The sequence below is a fragment of the Primulina eburnea genome, chromosome 8 (genome assembly GCF_022965805.1).
Source record: "Primulina eburnea isolate SZY01 chromosome 8, ASM2296580v1, whole genome shotgun sequence".
Taxonomy (NCBI): Eukaryota; Viridiplantae; Streptophyta; class Magnoliopsida; order Lamiales; family Gesneriaceae; genus Primulina; species Primulina eburnea.
In genome coordinates, this window is record NC_133108.1 from 3,892,885 (window position 1) to 3,913,468 (window position 20,584).

Sequence of the window (20,584 nt, forward strand, 5' to 3'; positions counted from 1 at the left end):
CTCGAATATTTATCTGTGAGACGGATCAACCCTACCGATATTTACAATAAAATAATACTCTTAGCATTAGAAGTCATACTTTTTCATGGATGACTTAAATAAGAGATATGTCTCACAAAATACGACCCGTGAGACCGTCTCACACAAGTTTTTGCAAAAAAAAAAAAAAAAACTACAATTTATTCCATTATTGATTTTTTGAAATTATATTTTCTGAAAAACATTTATCCGGAAATATTGTGAACAAAAGAAAACACACCGCCCTTTTCTTTTACAAAGTGACGTCGATTGGACCTAACGCGGTTGAAGTAAAGCCCTTCTTTTTTCCTTATATTTTGACGATATGGTTTGCGGCCCCAAATTTATAAGCTCCCAATACAGAAATATTTGAAATTAAGATCTAGTTTGGAGTTTATTAAATTATATATTTTAATTATATTTATTGAAAAAATATTAAATTTGACGTTGGATCGCATTAAAAATAGATAAAGACGATTAGTTTTTTTTTATTTTTGTGTTTTTATCCGAAGATAAAATTATGTATCTCGAATCTATTCCAAGTATTGGGATAAAAGGTGTAGGCGAACCAAGAGACCCGTGTAAACATGGTTAAAGGTTTCACAAAAACTCTCGTACGATCAATTTTGTGAGATGTATATTTTATTTGAGTCACTCACGAAAAAATATTATTTTTTATTGTAAATATAGATATGATAGATCCGTTTAACAAATATAGATCTGTGAAATCGTCTCACAATAAACCTACACGGAAGGTTTTCAAGAGACCGGTTTTAAATTATTTGTGTTTCTTACATACTCATTACAATGTTCCGTCGAGTGTTTCCACATAGTCCACTTGATCGAATTGATTTGGTTGGCTAAGAATTTAATTAGTTTTATTCTATTCAACACAACAAAAAATCACCAAAATCTGATCGGATTCTTGAAAAAAATTTACGTTTCACTTTAAGCATGAATATGGTTGACATATCTCACGAAATCATATTCGTAAAACCGTCTCACAAATAACCGACTCGAAATATCAAAAGTAAATTTATATTATAGAATGATAATATAATTATTTTTAAGAATTTTTTTTCTGCTGCTTCAAAGTTTTACTTTCAAAAGCATTAAGATCAAAACACACAGTTAAAATGTGATTAATTCTTGCATAGGATATCGATACGTCTCTCTCCCCTCGTTACGTAAGCTGTAAGTTACTTGCCGGTTATTTTTTTTCTAAACTTCGACTACCCTATATCGTTCCAAAAGGTGAAATCGCCCACCTTAGGCGCCCCTCACCCCTGGCCCGACAGGATTGTGAGAGGAGGCAAAACATGGTGACTCAGCCAACCAGCACCAGCTAGATCTTATGCTACACCGCGCACAAGGAGCTCTCCCTCATTGGAAGGAATTCAACTCTCACACTGCCGCTTGCGAGACTCGATCCTTGATCATTGCTCCAAGATTCATTGTTGCTGACCAACTGAACTAGGCTTATGCGGGCTTGACTACGCTATATCGATAATATTATATGTTGTGACACATGCGATCATGCGTTTAGATCATAAAAAATAAAAAAATAAAGTAGTTTCTTTATATAAATGATATATATAATATTAAATATGTGAATATATAAAAGTCCTGCGTAAAATAATGAATGTTTATATACCACAATCCGTATTTCTCTCAATGTGGTATGATTTATGGACTCTTAGAAACGGTTTTTCTGCCTAAATATAAGTTATAATTCAATTCTCGTATCAGAAAAACTTAGTTTTAACTTCTTGGTCTGAAATATTTTTAATTTCAAATCTCCAAACTTAAAAATCCAAATATTATACTACATATACTCAATTTAAGTCACTTTGTAACTGACATATATATATATATATATATATATATGTATATATATATATATATATGTATATATATATATGTATATATATATATATATATGTATATATATATATATATACATATATATATATATATATATATATATATATATATATATATATATATAAACATAATATTCATTAATATATACTGATATCCATAGATGAGCCCATTAAATTCAAGCCCAAATTTCATTGCTTATCCAGAACCAAGGTAGAAGGCTCATTACAGGTCCATGTATTCTCCTATAAATACGAGGTTTGAGTGCCTAATTTATTCATTCACTATATTATTTTTCAGCAGCACACTTAGCTGTTCTCTACTTATATCATCAGTCTCTAACTTGAGTGTCGGAGGGGCTACGTCGGGACACCCTCCTGACCCCCTTTTAATGGTTTTATTCGTGATTTCAGGCTCAGGGTAATCTCGAAACCTGCGTCTGGACTAGTGACACTTGCTGGAATCGGACCTAAATTTTCCGTGGGTATCATATACCTTATTGTCCTAAAAAAGTGTTAACACTTCATACATAAAAATTATAATTATATATTTAATTTGATTTGATTGACACTTGAATTTGTACATTTATCCTATAATCTCAACTGTTTATACTTATATTTATTGTTTTAGTTTTTCTGGTTTTACATACGATATAAATAAAAAAATGCCGTTGAATCATAATAAAAATAGATAAAAATGATCAACGGGGTTTTTTTTTATATCATAAGATAAAACAACGAATCTCGAACTTGAAATATATTCAAGTTTTTAGGATAAAGTTGTAAGCGAATCAAGAGATCCGTGAGGGATAAAGGTATTTAGGAGGAGTATGTCTCATGTGAGACCGTCTCACGGATCTTAATCTATGAGACGGATCAACCCTACTCATATTCACAATAAGAAGTAATACTCTTAGCATAAAAAATTATTCTTTTCATGGATGACCCAAATAAGAGATCCGTCTCACAACTACGACCCGTGAGACCGTCTCACACAAGTTTTTGCCATTTAGGAGACCAATTTTAAATTATTTGTGTTTCATACTGACTCGTTACGATGTTCCGTTTGAGTGCTTCTACGTAGTCCACTTAATTGAATTGTTTCGATCGGTAGTAAGAATTTAATTAGTTTCTCCCTTCAACACAAGTACGGTACATAAATCACCAAAACCATCGTTAGATCGTCTTATTGATCAATTTTATTTGACAAATCTTCGACCCGACCTAACGTATAAAAATATTACATTTTATGCTAAAACTATTACATGAAAAAATGAATATAGATCGAGTTAACAAATCTCACAATTAAGTACAGATCCATAAAACCGTCTCAAACACACAGTTAATTAAACGTGATTAATTCTTACTTAGGAAATCGATACGTCTCTCTCCCCTCATTACGTAAGCTGCAAGCTACTTGGAAAAACACTATATATCGATAACAAAATAGTCTTCCCTAACGAAGTTTCTATATATGGTTGCTCTTTTCAAGTTTTTATTCCACCGGTAATAACATGATCCCCACTTGTAAAACCTCGATTGGACGTCGATAGTCTTACGTAACCTACGACGGCGGATTAGTCTTCGTGTTTTTTTAGAATAATTTTTTTATATATTCAGCAAATATTTGTTCGTTTTAAGGTTGAATGAATGATTCCGTAAAGAAAAAGGGACGACGTTTGAGTAAGCACTTACCTAAGCATGCATGCTGCCAATTGACTAATTTGCAAAAGGTGTAAGAATTTTGATTTGGTGGGTCTTTTTGGTGACCACGTTCATTGTTTCCTAACTTCGATCTTCGCCTCACCACCACATTTTTCGCCCCGTAGGGCTCGGTAAACTCATAGTGTTCAAATTAGAAGCAATCCCATTAGCAAATGCGGATTATCCGATTTGATTTTTGAAAAAAAAATAGACCTAAAAGTCATAGAGTAGGGCTCTTGTGAGACGGTCTTACAGATCTTTATCTGTGAGACGGTTTAACCCTACCGATATTCATAATAAAAAATAGTACTCTTAGGCTCAGTTTGGTAACTATTATTATTGTTGGATTGTTTATTTATCTTGTGTTCGCTTTCATTTATTAATTTGACATTGACTAATTGATGGACAAATTTCACTGTTTGACTTGGACACTGAATCCATGCAATGAAGATGGATTATATTTATCCACGTACACCCAAAAAGAAAATTCCCAAAATAGACCTTAATTTTAATTTAAAAATGGCAAGTGGGTCTTGTACATGGCATTCTTCTCCCCATTTCTTGTGAGAGTTTCGATGCTGCACAGTACTTTCGTAATTGAAAGTGGACAACCCCCTATATCCCCATTTCTTCGAAAGATCTGAATAAAAATTTAATTTATTTAAATTAAAATATTAAAGGGTATTTTGGTCAAAAATCAGTTTATCAAGATTTTATCCCTCTTGTTTATTTCACACCACACATGATATTATATATCTCAAATGACATATATTATCCTATCAAACATTTATCAATCAAATTATCAATCATTCAATTATCACATCCTAAAAACCAAGCGAACCCTTAGTATAAAAATAATATTTTTTCATGGATGACTCAAATAAGAGATCCGTCTCACAAAATATGACATGTGAGACCGTCTCACACAATTTGTTGTCGAAATCATAATCATATAAGGGTTAAAAATACCAAGAAATTTAAAAGTCAGTGGTACATGTTGCTTGAGAAAAAGTACCGTAGAATGAATGATGTGCATCGGCCAACATTGGGCTGTAAATCCAGGAAAAGTGGATTCGTGGGATAAATGGGCTTCGAATTGGGCTACAATCCTCTTTGCACCATATCAGGCCTCGTGCTCATGGACAGAAGAGGCTTGGTTATATATAATATGGGCTGGTTGAAACATTTTGCCAGAGAATTAATAAAACCAACATTATTATTATATAGAAAAAAGAGTAAAATGTGTAAAAAGTTATACTTGTACTCATTTTCCTCCTATATTGAAATGTCTAGCTATCATTCTTATCAATAAATTTAACAGACTATTTGATGTGGTCAAAAACTTGTGTTCGACGTTCTCACGGGTCGTATTTTGTGAGACGGAACTCTTATTTGGGTCATCAATGAAAAAATATTATTTTTTATATTAAGAATATTATTTTTTATTGTAAATATCGATAGAGTTGATCCGTCTCCCGTAGATAAAGATTCGTGAGACCGTTTCAGAAAAGATAATCTTTGATTTGAGTGATAAACCTGAATTGGGCACACATATTTATTTTATACCAGTAATCGTGACATACATTATGCATGTATATACAAAGATTTTGCATATATGTTAGACAAAAAAATTCGAAGTTAGAGCAATTGTTGTGTGATGAGAAATTAATGAAATAGAAATGTATTTGTGGAGTGAGAGCAATTGCATAGTGGATGAGAAGACATTGGCATGAGATTTTGGTGAAGATAGCGAGTATAATTTTGTCGATTTTATCTATTAATTTTAGGAAGTAAAGATTATTTTTAAGGAAAAAAATGTAAAATGATGTTGGTGTAATGTGATCGGACGAAAGGAATTTGTATATATTGTTCAACTTTTATTAAAAAAAAAATAAACATAACGTTAAATTATTAAAAATTTTATTTTTGTTTCTTTCAAATATATTTTTTAGAATATTTATTCGCAATTTTGATTCACGTTGATTTCCAAAATCCTATAATTTGTAAAATAAATATTACAAATTTATTATATTTTCATATAATGTCTGACTGTAAGCATCTCGTTGATGTAATCTGACCATATCAAATGGGTGTCGGAGCGGGTACCGGAATACACGGCTGGCGAATTTATGTTATTTACAGATTTGTAAAAGAGCCAAAATATAACCAACAGATCGATCTATCTGGTATGATGAATCTTCATGTAATTTAGCATCACGTGCACGCAATTTATTGTTTTTTTCGAATGTTGTAATTCTTCACCGACGTATTGCACCATACGCGAATATGGCATTCTCGTGGCTTTTGATAAGGGAATTTAAGTTTTTTTTTTTTTTTTTTTTTTACGTTTGCACCAAGATCCAATTGTTGATTCGTATAAGTTCGCTGAAATATGGTCGAATTTGATATCTGATTGTTTTAAATTTCTGCGTTTCCGAGTTCGATGAATTTCCTTGTAATGCGGGAGGCTTAATTTGAGTCCGGGCAGAGTGGAATATCTAAATACATCAAAGTTAATTTATTGTGAAGTTGTTTTGTATGCTTCGTTTAAAAAATAACAATAATGATTGACTTGTTATGAGTTGGACTAAGGTGTTGTCATTTGCATTTGTTATGTTTGCAGAAACGTTTCAGTGAGGCCATTATATTTGTAGCAAAAGAGATCTAGAACATCAAGAAGGTGTTTTGGCAGTATGACGTCCCCATTGCATCGCCATGCGCGGCAGGGTTCGACCGGAATTGCAAATATGAGGAGACCACAGAACACCAAAGTGGCAGCTCAAAGGCTTGCTCAGGTTATGGCTCACCAACCTGCAGATGACGAAGATGATGAGGATGAATTGTATGGTTTTGAATCGGCTGTTCCATCAGTTGGCATTGGACTTGCGGGTGGAAAGAAAACTAGAAATCGTTCTCCAACAGTAAGAAGCTTGATCATACATATGTTTTATATGAAATATTTTCAGAGAGTGATTATGTTGCATCTCTTGGTTGAATATCTCCACCAATATGTGGTAAAAAAAACTATCTCAAGTGGTTGAGTAGGTGGCTTTTTGAGGTGAGGTCAAGGGATAGTGCCAAACTGGGCTGTTAGAGGAACTTCCCATGGGTTCTCTTGCATATTAGTTCCGGACAGTATTATTGAGCATTAGTTACAGTACGTGTGCCTAGTAATAATTCCTATCTGTACAAGTATAAAACCCATTTTATATTGCTTTCTAGACAGGTCGTACCACAGTAGAACAGCCACTATCTGTTCGTTCGGCGTTTGGTTCCAGACCATCTGCGACAGTTGGTTCAGTGCAAGAGCAGCCTTTATCAGCTCGCTCAGCTTCTCTTCTCCGACCATCAAAATCTAGGCTGGTAGATCCTATAATAAGACATTTCCCTCAACCCAAAGAAGACTATGCTGAAGAATCAAATGCACCATCTGCTCATTCTATGGCTGTTAGAAGATCACCTTCTTATATTAGTCAGGAAGAACAGCCTCCATCAGCTCGTTTTGAGTCAGGCAGCGGTCGAAATTTAGAGGTCAAGACTGCTTCTATGGTACCACCAAGCATACCTATATCACATAAGCCAGTGGTGTCAGGAATTCCAGCAGAGATGCAACTGTATAGATACAAGGATAAAAGGTGTTTTGAGTTCATTCACCTTGCATAGACTAGGAATTTGTAAATAATATTTTATCATATTGGAAAAATGTTTGATTTGGATCCCCTTTCCATTCACCATCTTATTTTTTTAAGGTTCTAAATTGTTTTTTATTTTACCCGACTTTCGATACCTCAATATCACTGAATTCAACTTTGTATGAATGAACATGGTAGTAACTTACTTTACCTCGCTTAAGTAAGTGAAAAACAAGAGTCTTGCATTGTCTTGTGATATCAATTTGGTTCTTCAACTTATCTTAATCGTTTTCCTAAAAAAATAGATCTGAGCGACTGAGCCAATAACCGCAAATGCAAGTTTTCAAAAGCTCACTCTGCCTAATTTCTTGAAACCGAATCATTCCTCGTTATATAATTAGATTTTATTATTTCTTTTCACCTTTATATATATTAGTTTGTGCGTTGGAGCTAGTATATATGATCCTTCAAATTCCAGGTTATCTCTGGACTTTGGAACTTTCAAATACAAAGAGCCTAGCGACCACCAGTCTTCTGCTTTGAAAGATGAGGTACATTTATGCACTTGAGAATGATTTTTACAGTTTCTGTGATCTTTCGTTTAGCCTCTTTTATCCTGTTTACAATTGACAATTGGTACATCAAATTGCAGCTTGACACGCTGCAAGAAGAAAACGACAATTTATTGGAAAAGGTGATTTTTTTCTACCTTATAACTTTATGAACTCGTGATTTGTTTATTTTGTGTGGCAAGTCTCGTCTCACATGTTGGCATTTGGATTAGAATTTGTAATATCATATATCAGCTAGCATTTCACATTCACCTCTTCTATTCAGTTGCGTATTACGGAGAAAAGGTGTGAGGAGTCTGAAGCAAGAACGATGCAGCTCGAGCAACAGGTAATCCTGCAAGTGTATTCAAACGCTTCGACGTAAAAGCTGCAATTTATGTTACATTTTTTTCTTTATGACAAGTAAGCGCCTTGCATCATTTTTAATTCACCCTTGATCTCCAACAAATGCATGCTCGTATCGCCTTCATTTCTGAATTCAGGAGAATTTGAACTTTGAGTTCAGTGATTTCTCTTGGTCCTATTCTAGATTGCATCTCTTGGAGGAGGCGTATCTTTAGAAGCCCGCCTTCTGAGCAGGTAAATTATTTTAGAACACTCTTGCAAAACACAGTGAATGTCAGATCTAAATTTTGTTCCCTGGCAGGAAGGAAGCCGATCTTCAGAAACGAGAGGTATGTAGAATAAGAATCTTCATCTAGTGACTCATGTTTTCATGTTCACTTTGAATCAATTTTTTTAGGCAGCTCTTAAAGTTTTAGCACAAACCTATGGTGGAAGTGATGAGGAGATTGCTGCCCTACGAATGGAAGCTGAGGTGGTTTGAATATTCAACTCCAACTTATATTTCGCCTGTTCCTATACCATGTTTCTATGGGTTTGGTCTATGTGGGCAATAATTGATTTCATTGTTCTATATAACAGTAATCAGATATGCACTTAACTGTTGTACAATTTAACCAAATATACATCTGGCGATCTGTCATGCTCACCTCTTCCATAGTTTGTGCTTGGTTATGCCATGCGTCTCTTTAGCCTTAAATTTAGTGATTGACAATGGCAGAAGGGGTATTTCAGAATGTGAATTAGATCATTTCTTTTTTATTATTTTTTTTACAAGACTGCTAGGAATGAAGCTACATCAGCTTTGGAGCAGCTCAATGGTGCTGAATCTGAAGTTAAATCACTTCGGATCGTGGCACAAAGAATGATATTAACTCAAGAAGAAATGGTATCAGCAAATAAAAACTTTTCTTACTATATTTTCTTGATCCCTTTTCTTTGTTCATACTTGTGTCATTGACAGTCCCTCACTTTAGGAAGAGGTTGTTCTCAAAAGATGTTGGCTTGCTCGGTACTGGAGTTTATGTCTTCGCCATGGTAATTTTCTTTTATCCATAAACATTCTCACCAGAAATACTTTGTTACTTTCCTTTTCATTGTCAGGTAGGGGCAACCAGTTTTGAGCTGAGCTGACGGTTGCCCCTGCCCTTCCAAAAAATAAAAAAATTAATTTGATTCTTGGAGAGCAAATAGTTACAAGGCTACAATTGATAATCGTACACAGGGAAGACTAAAGATGTTACAGACCATAGTTACATAACTGAAACAGAAAGTTTTTTCAGTATTTCTATACGTTGCAGGTATCTATTCTGAGATTGCTGGGGCGAGATACAAATATTGGTCATCTGTTACATCTCGTCCATTCGAAACGATACTGGGTGCCGGCGAGAAGGCAAAAAATGAAAACGCATCAAGTACGTTTCCCTAAGTAGTCGGATTCACTTTAGTGCTCAATAATGCTAATGAAATCACATACCAAAACTTGGCCTGTGGAAAGTTTATTCTCCCTTGCCGGTCCCTGGCAGGCCAGATAAACAAGGGCCGCAGTGGATTGATTGGCCTTTGTAAAAGTATAATGACTCATACAATCATACTATATTCATTGATTTTCCTCAAAACGTCAACAGACGATGAGTCAAATGACCATCAAGTCTAGTTATGCTGCCAGGCTTTCATTTTGCAAACCATTTCTGTTTAATAATTCTTCATTCTTTTGGTTGAAATTTACAAGATGTTGCTATACTGATCTTCCTTGATTATATTTACCTCCTGTATGTTTTGCAGTTAACAATGATCTCGAAGAAAGGGAGAAAGTTCTACACCACCTGGACGATGTCTTGAAAAAAGCCAACGTCGAAAGTATGCTTTTAGTTGATAAAGGTCTCAGGGAACTTAATGCACTTAAGGTTATTATATACGGGCGTTGTTTCAACGTTGATAAGTTTATTTGAAAAACAAAACGGAAATTTTAATCATTTTATTTACACTCGAGTAGGATGAAGTTTGTGTAATTATTTTTGAAGGTAGAGGAGGCAGTAACCTTATCAATGGCTCAAAACCGTTTCCCCAGCATAGCAAAATCTAATTTAACAGGTAAAAATTAAAGGAGTGTTCTTCATCTTCTAGATTGCATTCTGTTGTACTTTATCACCAGCTATTCTAGTAGAACTATGTCTTTTTTAAAATCAATTATTTGATCATGTCCTTTTTGCGAATGTAGATGAAATTAATCTGCCAATTGAAGGTCAGAATTTTTCAGAAACATTTGGTAAGTTTATGTACAAGATAATTTCAATAATATATTAATGTTCGTATTATGTATTTGTTATTTTCAAATCATATCCTTTGTTTCAGTATTAAGTGAAGAGGAGTCCGAAGACGTTCTTCTGAAGCAGGTACTTTGTCACACTACCAAGGGAAAAGAGTTTATTTTTAAAACAACGGATTGATTTTAATACTGTATTATTAAATCCCCCTATTTTTTCAGGCGTGGATAACGTATTTTTGGAGAAGAGCGAAAAATCATGGATTGGAACCCGATATTGCTGAAGAAAGGCTGCAGTTCTGGATCAACCAAGACAATGTGACACCTAATTCACATGATGCAGTGGATGGTATTATGCTCCCTTTTGCAACGTTTGTTTTCCTTATGAAATAACTTCAATTTGTTTTATGCCTCTCGCCGAACTCCCTTTGCATTATTGCCTATGGAGAATGCTTCTGTTTCTGTATTTCTTTCTGACCATCCCAGGTTTTTCCCTGTCACATTTTCTCCGTCTCTCCCATTGCCAACTTTGCAGTAATTGACATGAATCAATCAACATAAATGCATGTTGTGGCGTGTGAAATATCAGGTCATTTTAATGAATAAGTCTGGAAGAGGGCCATGTATCAATCCAGGACCCTGGCCGGGGACATGATATTGTAAACTTATATTTCGTTACAACTCACAAACAACATAACCTATTTCTTTGTTTCTGTATCACAGTCGAGCGTGGTTTGATGGAGCTAAGGAAGCTGGGGATCGAGACCAAGTTGTGGGAAGAATCTCGTAGATTGATAGATTCAGACTCAACCCAAAAAACGCTTCTGGGAATCGAATCTTAGAACGAACATATGGCTAAGATTTGCTTTTTATATTTTCTTGCAAGTATTACATCAAGATGTGCTTGTAAATCTTGATATTTGTACGAATCGGGAGATATTAAATGGTATTTACCGTTAAACGTGTCTAAAAATATATGGGTATAGGTACCACCAAATCGAGAAAAGTTAAAAAAAAATCCTTTTCTCTGAGCAATATTATTCCTTGTCTGATGTGATGGTTCCTTGTCAAATTAGTTTGAAAATTGATTTTCTTAAAATGCCGGGTGGGGAGAAATTACGGGAATTTAATTTGGCTTGCCACCAAAGGAAATTTGCCTCAGACAGTATGAACAAAGCTAATTCCCATTTTCAACTTACGGTCTAATTCTGATTTATCTGGAATGTGACATCTCATCGGTGAACACAAAGATGAACTTCATATCAAAACTATATAGATCTTATTAATTATATACGATTTAAAATCGGGAAATTGTTGAATTATTCGACATTCTAATTCATTTGGTTACACGGGTTAGTTTGACTAATTTGTGTGATTAGAGGTGCAATCGTTACGTTTAGCTTCCAACCAACTACAATTATTATTATTTTTTTACAATTAAAAAAAATAGTATATGTGTTAAATAATACATTTTTTTTAAAAAAAAAACTGAATTACCAAATATGCTGAACCAAATTCTAACTGTAATTAATTGATCTATTTGACTAAAGTTTTCTCACATGTAATTGCGATTAAGAAAAACGAGGAAAAATATATAATATAATATTATAAAGTATCATTGTATTCAAGTTGTTTGTTAATTTTCTTCATTTTTTAGAAATTACGTAGTTATATGCAATAAATAGCATTTAAAGAGCTTGTACAAAAGTCAATGCGATATACACGAAGATATTATTATTATTATTTGTTATTGTTATTAAGTTATTACTATGATAACGATACATCTTTAATCTGAAGTATACAAAAGTTCAATCACCACCTATCGATCGCTTTACTAGCATGATCAACTAGTTCACATAATTGCACTTTATCGCAAGCATGAGAATAAAATATTTGACCAGTGATATCAATTGTATGATCAAATGTTTGCTTACAAAAAATAATAGTAGGTGGTAACAACGCAACTCAAATCAAATTTTTTAAACCATACAACAACTCAAATATCATATATCGATAAATTTCACATTTTTATTCTTGTTATTATTGTGATATTGATGTATCATCGGCATAGTTATTACTATTGTCACTCATTTATTTTCTTATTTTTAATAAGTTTATGTATATTTAGATTTTGGTTGCATTTGGATTGGTTAATTTGAAATTTATGAATTTAATTTTCATCTTTTTTTTTAAAACTAAATTCATTATTGAATAAACTCAATAAAAGAAAATCAAATTCATCTTTACAAAAGCTTGAAGAATTGGAAGTTTCAGTTTTTGGGGAGCATCATCAAGAACCCTACTACAAAACATTCATATGAGTTGACTGAAAATCATTAGTGCATTTTGGACCTAAATACCATCCTCAATATAAGGTTTATTTGTGTTGGATCTTACCTTTGCTTTCTTCCATCTATAGCTTAGCTCCTATATTCATCAAATTTGAAAAATCGATCTCTAACCGAAAGTGGAAAGCATATTTTGTATGTTTAATCACGTTGTTGATCAATTTACGGTCTTCATTAATATGTACATTTTACGATTTTCATCATTTTTCCACCGGAGTGGATCAGACACTTCAGCAACATTCAACATCACTTCATCATATTTTCTACTCAACATCCGAGTGAAAGTTGCTAAAATCGAAAAAAATACAAAATATTTGATCATGAACTAATTGACAATGAACAAGAATGAAAAACATGCTATGTTGGGTGCAATAATTATCCTTATTTGGTAGAGCGATCGAACCGTGGTGGTTGAGCTGCTGTGCGGTTTAAAAGATTTGAGTTGCGCCATTACCACTGACTGTAGCTTTTGGTAAAGCGGCAAGCGCTCGGTCTTACAATTGGTATCAGAGTCAAGGTCACGGGTTCGATTCCCATTGATTGCAAGGAGTGCAATTATTTGGAGGGAGATTGTTGGGTGCAATAATTGTCCTTGCTTGGTAGAGCGATCGAACCGTGGTGCATGAGCTGATGTGCGGTTTAAAAGATTTGAGTTGCACCATTATCATCAGCTATAGTTTTTGGTAAAACGACAAGCGCTCGATCCTACACGCTGGGATTAAAAATGACACAACAAAAAATTTAAATTTCTCCTTTACCATGTTAAAAAGTACTCTCATTTTTAATTAAAATTTCCATATACTGACGTCTATGCTAACCGACGAGAAATGGACCTTCATAGGCGAAAATCAAACTTGCACAAAGTTGTCCACATACATTAATTAATTTACGTGTATTAACTTGAGGTGGATATTAGAACACGCGACATTTTCCAATTTCATACAATTGGCGAATTAGTCAATGTTTTAGTCAATTCTGAACTAAATGAAAATAAATAATAATAAGAAAAGGGGGATACACTTTTTTATATTAAAAAAAAATTGTTAGGATACTTTTTTTAATCTATCTTTAAATTTTCACACTGATACTTGTAATCTCTATAAAAGAAAATGATTCTTAGATCTTCTTTACAAATTTTAAAAAAAATAATAATAATTTTTTTATATGTTACAAACACTTTTGACAGAGAAAAGAGAGCTTTCAAAATTATAATTAAATTAAAGAGTTTAAAATATATAAAATTCATCAAGACTTTATCAACAAGCAGTGAAAATAATTTGGATTTAGTGCATGAACAAGGAGACGTACCAATATCTCGTAGCATGACAGGTACATTTTTCAAAGTACGGATTTTAAATGGTGTTTTCCAAGGATCAACAGTTTATTTATATGTAAGCACATATTTTTAATATGATCAACACAACCTTTATATTAACATCGATGAAATGACATTTATTAATCGAATGTAATAAAATATATTAAAATTATATGTATCTAATAAATCAATGTCATATCGTCAATGTTCATATATATATATATATATATATATATATATATATATATATATATATATATATATATATATATATATATGTGCTGAACACGAACATTTATATTAACATCGATGAGATGACATTTATTCATTCGATGTAATAAAATATATCAAGATTATACATATATATATATATATATGCTGGACACGGACACTTAAATTAACAACGATGAGGTGGTATTTATTCATTCGATGTAATAAAACATATCAAGATTATACATCTAATAAATGAATGTCATATCATCAATGTTGACATAGACGTACACGATAAATAAACTCTTTTTATGCATGTTAAAGTTATACGCCTTCCATTAGCACGGTGGTGTAGCTGTTTGAGTTTTATTGTTTTCGGTTCCCTTTTTATTTATTTTTCCCACTTCAGTACAATACAATTTTTACAATAATTATAATATGAACATTAATTTATAGTAAATCAAGCTCATTACAAAAAAAAAAAAAATAATAAATTCTAAAGAAATTTAAAAAAAAAAATTAAAGACACTGCAAGCATCGGACAGAACAGTCCGTACAATGATAATTAAGTCTAGTAAAATGAAGTAGCCCCGGTTAGAACACTGATGCTTCCTCCAAATTGCATGAATTGACCGAATCAAGAAAATCTTAAAGACTCGATCTTTATTCACGTATAACGGTCAACTTATTTCATCTCTTACTTTCAACTCTCCACGGAACCACGAAAATTATTTATAAATTCTCGAATCATTCACGATTAATATACAAACAAAAAACCCTACAATTAGTTAATATTCATACCTATAACATCAATGGCAGGTGGGAGTAGAGATGGCGTCAAGGTGATCATCATCAACACGCAATACGTGGAAACTGATGCAACCAGTTTCAAATCCGTCGTTCAACGGCTCACCGGAAAAGAAACCCCCGTGCCCTCCGCCGTAGCTCCTTTAAGAGAACAGGAGATCTTTGAACCAGACAGTCGAGCTTCCCGTAATGCAATGGAGCCGGTTTTGTCGCGGGGGCTGTCGTTCACGGAATTCGATAGGATGTTTAAGGAGTTGCCTCCACTTGAAGAACTCTACAGGCTTTGCTCTGAATAGTTGAGATTTATTTTATATTTTATGGGTTTATGTACTTATATACATATGTGTGTAAATAATTTGGTGATTTGTTTTCTTCCTTGAGTTTCTGTTTGGCTGCCTATATGATCAGATTTTGTTGCGTATATTTTATTCGGTTTTTTTTGTATTCTTCTCCCTTTTATTTTATGTATTTGACGCTCGCCTCCCAGACTTTGTATTTCAAAACGGAGATAAATGTCAAATACATAAAATTAATAAGGGGATCGGAGGTGAAGGCGAAAAACTGATCAGTTTTATGCAAACATTAATTCATTAGTGTTTTGCCATTTCAGAGATTTCGAAAACTTTTTTACGAATTAATGAAACTGAGTATGACTAATGACGATTGATTCAGTAACTCGATCGAGTCTTGATATTTAATAAATTTGCTACTCAATGCTCTGAGTATTTACTATCCATCCCGAAATTACTTGGGATTTGAGAATACTCTTAACTAAGTAGACGAAGGCAGGCAGAGATTGTACTGTATACCGTTTAGTGGAACGAGCCTGCGATTAGATTTTTACAAAGTTTGCTTCAAGACTTGAATGATGAACTTGCACAAATGGAAAGGATAGTGAATATAATATTCAACCATGTTTGATTATAATTTCATTTAGAATGAAAATGAGAATGAGTAGATTTAAGATTACTGATACAGATATGTGAATTTTGTTTTGGTACTTTGTTCCTATACCTCGAAGTCTTGATAATGTTGGAAATAGTTGATCTTAAATATATATTCTCGATGAACAAAGTAGTTGATAGTTTCTCATCTGATTATGTGTTTGATGCGAAGGATTAGACGTTAACTAATTACACATCTTTAATTCGTGTTACGAATTACTCAAATTTATAAAGGATTATAGTTGGGGATGCAAATTTTCTCCGAAACTCGACAGAGAATCCGATATTCGACCAGAATGGAGGAGATGTGTTGTCCGATTAAATAAGTGTAAATCGGGTATGAAGATAGAGACGAGTTTTAAATAATCGTATCTATACTAGACTCGAATACCCAATAAAACTAATATATATATATATATATATATATATATATATATATATATATATATATATATATATATATATATATATATATATATATATATATATATATATATATATATTGAATCTCATATGAGACCGTCTCACGGATCCTAATCTGTGAGACGGATCAACACTACTCATATTCACAATAAAAAGTAGTACTCTTATCATAAAAAAATAATATTTTTTCATGGATGACCCAAATATGAGATCTGTCTCACAAATACGCCCCGTGAGACCCTCTCACACAAGTTTTTGCCTGGCTATTATATTAGTTCTAATATGCTTTGTTGAATGATATTAGTTGAATAAAATGAAGAAAATTAATAGTATAGAGTTGATATTATTTTGTAAGATTAATTGTTTATAATATTTTGTTATTTCTTCTATTATATTTAATTTTCTAGTTTTATATTTATTTTTTTCTTTTTGTTCTCAACAATTTAGTAAATATCCATAAGTTATTCGAAATAATTCAAATTTGAAAAATGTAATTATAAGTAGTGATAAAATATATGGATAGAGTATGAATGTACAATCCTTCAACGGGTATGAGGATGCAGATGAAATTGAATACTCGATGAAGGTGATGATGATAATAAAGATGAATATTATAAATAAAGACGGGAACATAGGACATGAAATCATACTCAAACCTGACCCATTATCCTTATTTAAAGTTGCAAATCATAATTTTATTCGTATATGTTAATTTATCCAAACTTGTACCTGATACGAGTCAAATGAGTCTATAGGCTCAGGCTCAAAATTTTTGGTTACGGCCTACGGGGTACTACATGTTTGCATTCTATCATCTCCAACTCTCAAGTCTCGCCTCCGCCTTCTATCTTCTTCATCGAGAATAAAAAATATATGCAAAAGTTATATCAAAAAAGGAAAAAAAAAATACGGTACCTTAATACAAATTCATCTCACAAACACAAACATATGTTATTTAATTGAAAAAAATTCTGCAAATGATTGAATTTTTTGTGAAGACATAATAGGTTGATTTGAGACGAATACAACAAATATAACATAGTTTTGACTTTCATTGGATTTTCATATGCAACGTTGAGGGGCGAATGCTGGTTGGGGCAAAAACCGAGCAAAATTGCCTAATTGCATATTAAAGTGATAAAAATCTTGGTGAAATTTTGCCCTATAATTTTAACATTGTTCTAAAAAGTCCGTTTAAGCTCCGCTTAAGCGCGCTCTCGACAAAAACGCCCCGCTTCGAAAAAAAGCGGAAAAAAGCGGTTAAACTGTAGTTTGACCGAATTAAGCGTAATTAAGGTCTTTAATTAAGTGTGTTTAAGTACAATTAGTCGTATCTATTTATTTTTAAAATTTTATTTTGAAGGCATGTCTTTTTATTTTAAAATAATATATTAGGTTTATAATTTAGATGTTTATTTTTAAATTTTAATTATTATTAAGCATGTCTGATAATGATTTGAGAAATATTTAACATTTTTTAATGTGGTCTAGTTGCAAAAACAAATAAATATTATAATTTTGAGATTTTTATGCTTTTATAAATACGAGAATTAATGCATCAGAGTTAAATTTATCATATTTGTATATTATTTTATTTATTTATTGGTTTGAGATAATTATAATTACACTAAAGATAAAAAAACATTTTTACACATTTAAACTTGAAAAACTCCCAACTTTAGCTGGCCAAATGAGAAAATAGAGGTAATTTTGCAAATATCTATGCAATGAAGCTTCTACACAGTTTATGACTTCAGCATATTTTTAATTACGTCATAAAAAAAATAAAACGAAGAATTATTTTCTCCAATATTTATCATGAGTATGCGTCAGGAAATTAATCTAATGTTCGAAAAATGATACTTAAATGTAGAAGTGTGGATATCTCAAATTCAAATCTTGATAATTTTATTTCCATTTTAACTCAAGTTATATTATATACTATCGTGAATAAATTATATTTTTGGTTTTATAATTTTTGCGTTATCTATTTTTGGTCTTGTTATTACTCGATTCATAATTTGAGTCTATTAATTTGCAAGTTTTTTTTTTTCGATTTCAGCCTTTTGCATCAAAGTACGTTACATCGGACATGTCAGAAATATTAAGCATAACATCAACAATTTTTTATATCATGTGATCATTTTGGCGTCACTTCACAAAATAAATGAAAAATAATTAAAATTAAAAACAAAAATGCAAATATTCAACTAAAATTATAAATTGACCGATAACCTACCTGATCAAAATAAAACCTGAAAGCTATAATATTACAGAAAACAAACTAATGCAGTTGAATTGAATTAACCGGCAACAACGTTTGACTTATATATTTTAATTCGATACATATATATTTTTACAATCTAAACTCAATCGAATAAAAATAATGAAAACTAAAATATTAGAAAAAGTAAATACAATGATGAATAATTTTAAAATTTTTAAAAATAATTATTGATCTTAATTTAATCTTTGTGAGAGGAAGTTTAAAAATAAAGAGTCATCCACACCAAAATTAGTTACTCTACCTTAATTAATAAGTTACTCTACCTTAATTAATAGGTATACATATATTTAATAAAAAAAAACTTATGAATGTCAAATTTGTGAGACATATGTTCTACTTATCTCAATTCATTAAAAATATATTTTTTTCAATTCAAAATATTATATTTGTTATATTGTGATAAATAAATATTATAATATTATATAATATATGCTGGTTTGAATAAAAAAAGTATTATTTTTATGTCAAAAGTATATTGTGTAATATATATTGACCTGAGTTAAAAATTTTAATTTTCACCGCAGGATAGATCGGATCGACCCATCTCACAGATCTATATCCGTAAGACTGTTGTACATGAGACATACTCTATATTTAATTCAAACCAATTATGTTTATATAATATAGTTTTTGTTTATTAAAACTCAAAAGTTAAATTAAATGAGCTCAATTCAAATTTGATTACAGTTTAAGGGTAAAGCGATGTGGTGTCAAAAATGATACAGGTATTTAATAAGAGCTTTAGGGTGAGCTTTGATAGTAATAAAAAGTGGGCTTCGTATTGCGCTTACAAAAATTTGGTTCACTTTTTTGAATAAATAAAAAAATCGGTTACTGTTTTTATGCATTGGAAAGTCGGAACTAGTATTTTTTGTTTTTTTGTCTATTTTTTACTCGATAATTTTGTTTTGTAAAATTATTAAACGCAAACCATCATTTAAAATATTTAAATTAAACACATCTCAAATTTCACAAAATTTTTGTGACACAGTCTCACGAATAAATTTTGTGAAACAAATCTCATATTTGAGTCGCACATGAAAATTTATTAATTATTAGGAAAATCATCAGGGAATTCTTATAGAGTGAGTCTCATGTGAGACCGTCTCACGGATACTAATCTGTGAGACGGATCAACCCTACCCATATTCACAATAAAAAGTAATAATCTTAGCATAAAAAATAGAGTGGGTCTCATGTGAGACCGTCTCACGAATCATAACTTGTGAGACGGGTCAACCCTACCCGTATTCACAATAAAAAGTAATACTCTTAGCATAAAAAGTAATATTTTTTCATGGGTGATCCAAATAAGAGACTCGTCTCACAAATATGACCCGTGAGACCGTCTCACACAAGTTTTTGCCTAAAAAATAATATTTTTCATGGATGACCCAAATAAGAGATCTGTCTCACAAATACGACCCGTGAGACCGTCTCACACAAGTTTTTGCCATTCTGAGTGGATCTCATGTGAGACCGTCTCACGGATCTTAATCTGTGAGACGGGTCAACCCTACTCATATTCATAATAAAAAATAATACTCTTAGCATAAAAAGTAATACTTTTTCATGGATGACTCAAATAATATATCCGTCTGACAAATACAACCTGTGAGACCGTCTCACACAAGTTTTTGCCTAAAAAAATATGGATGGCTCAGAGAAGTCATAAAAAAGTGTTTTGTGCCAATGCATATGATGTTTGAGACGAATGGTAGGGTTTACAAAGATTATATCCGGAGGATTATACCTTATGCCAGGGAGGATCACATATACGCTCGAGGATCCAAGTCCTTTAGGTTAGGGAACCGATCATATATGGGAGGATCACTT

At 32.1% G+C, this 20,584-nt stretch overlaps 2 protein-coding genes across 2 annotated transcripts; both read left to right on the forward strand.

The window, feature by feature from the left end:
• The first annotated feature begins 5,667 nt into the window (after positions 1 to 5,667).
• LOC140838524 (uncharacterized) lies at positions 5,668 to 11,459 on the forward strand. The gene is made up of 18 exons (XM_073204889.1): positions 5,668 to 5,788; positions 6,226 to 6,523; positions 6,825 to 7,237; positions 7,713 to 7,785; positions 7,887 to 7,928; positions 8,072 to 8,134; positions 8,336 to 8,385; positions 8,453 to 8,480; positions 8,549 to 8,623; positions 8,927 to 9,037; positions 9,126 to 9,186; positions 9,450 to 9,563; positions 9,934 to 10,055; positions 10,173 to 10,242; positions 10,370 to 10,417; positions 10,504 to 10,544; positions 10,637 to 10,763; positions 11,138 to 11,459. The coding sequence occupies exons 2-18, from the start codon at positions 6,296 to 6,298 to the stop codon at positions 11,254 to 11,256; spliced, it is 1,785 nt and encodes a 594-aa protein (XP_073060990.1). The 5' UTR covers positions 5,668 to 5,788; positions 6,226 to 6,295; the 3' UTR covers positions 11,257 to 11,459.
• A 3,640-nt stretch (positions 11,460 to 15,099) lies between these two features.
• On the forward strand, positions 15,100 to 15,390 carry LOC140838091 (VQ motif-containing protein 1-like). The gene has a single exon (XM_073204178.1). It carries the CDS (start codon positions 15,100 to 15,102, stop codon positions 15,388 to 15,390), a length of 291 nt encoding a protein of 96 aa, XP_073060279.1.
• The last annotated feature ends 5,194 nt before the right edge of the window (positions 15,391 to 20,584 follow it).

Coding starts and splice junctions, on each gene's coding strand:
- LOC140838524 (XM_073204889.1), top strand. CDS start 6,296: ATGACGTCCCCATTGCATCGCCATGCGCGGCAGGGTTCGACCGGAATT. Junction 10,056..10,172: donor GGGAACTTAATGCACTTAAG/GTTATTATATAC, acceptor TTATTTTTGAAG/GTAGAGGAGGCAGTAACCTT. Junction 10,418..10,503: donor GAATTTTTCAGAAACATTTG/GTAAGTTTATGT, acceptor CCTTTGTTTCAG/TATTAAGTGAAGAGGAGTCC.
- LOC140838091 (XM_073204178.1), top strand. CDS start 15,100: ATGGCAGGTGGGAGTAGAGATGGCGTCAAGGTGATCATCATCAACACG.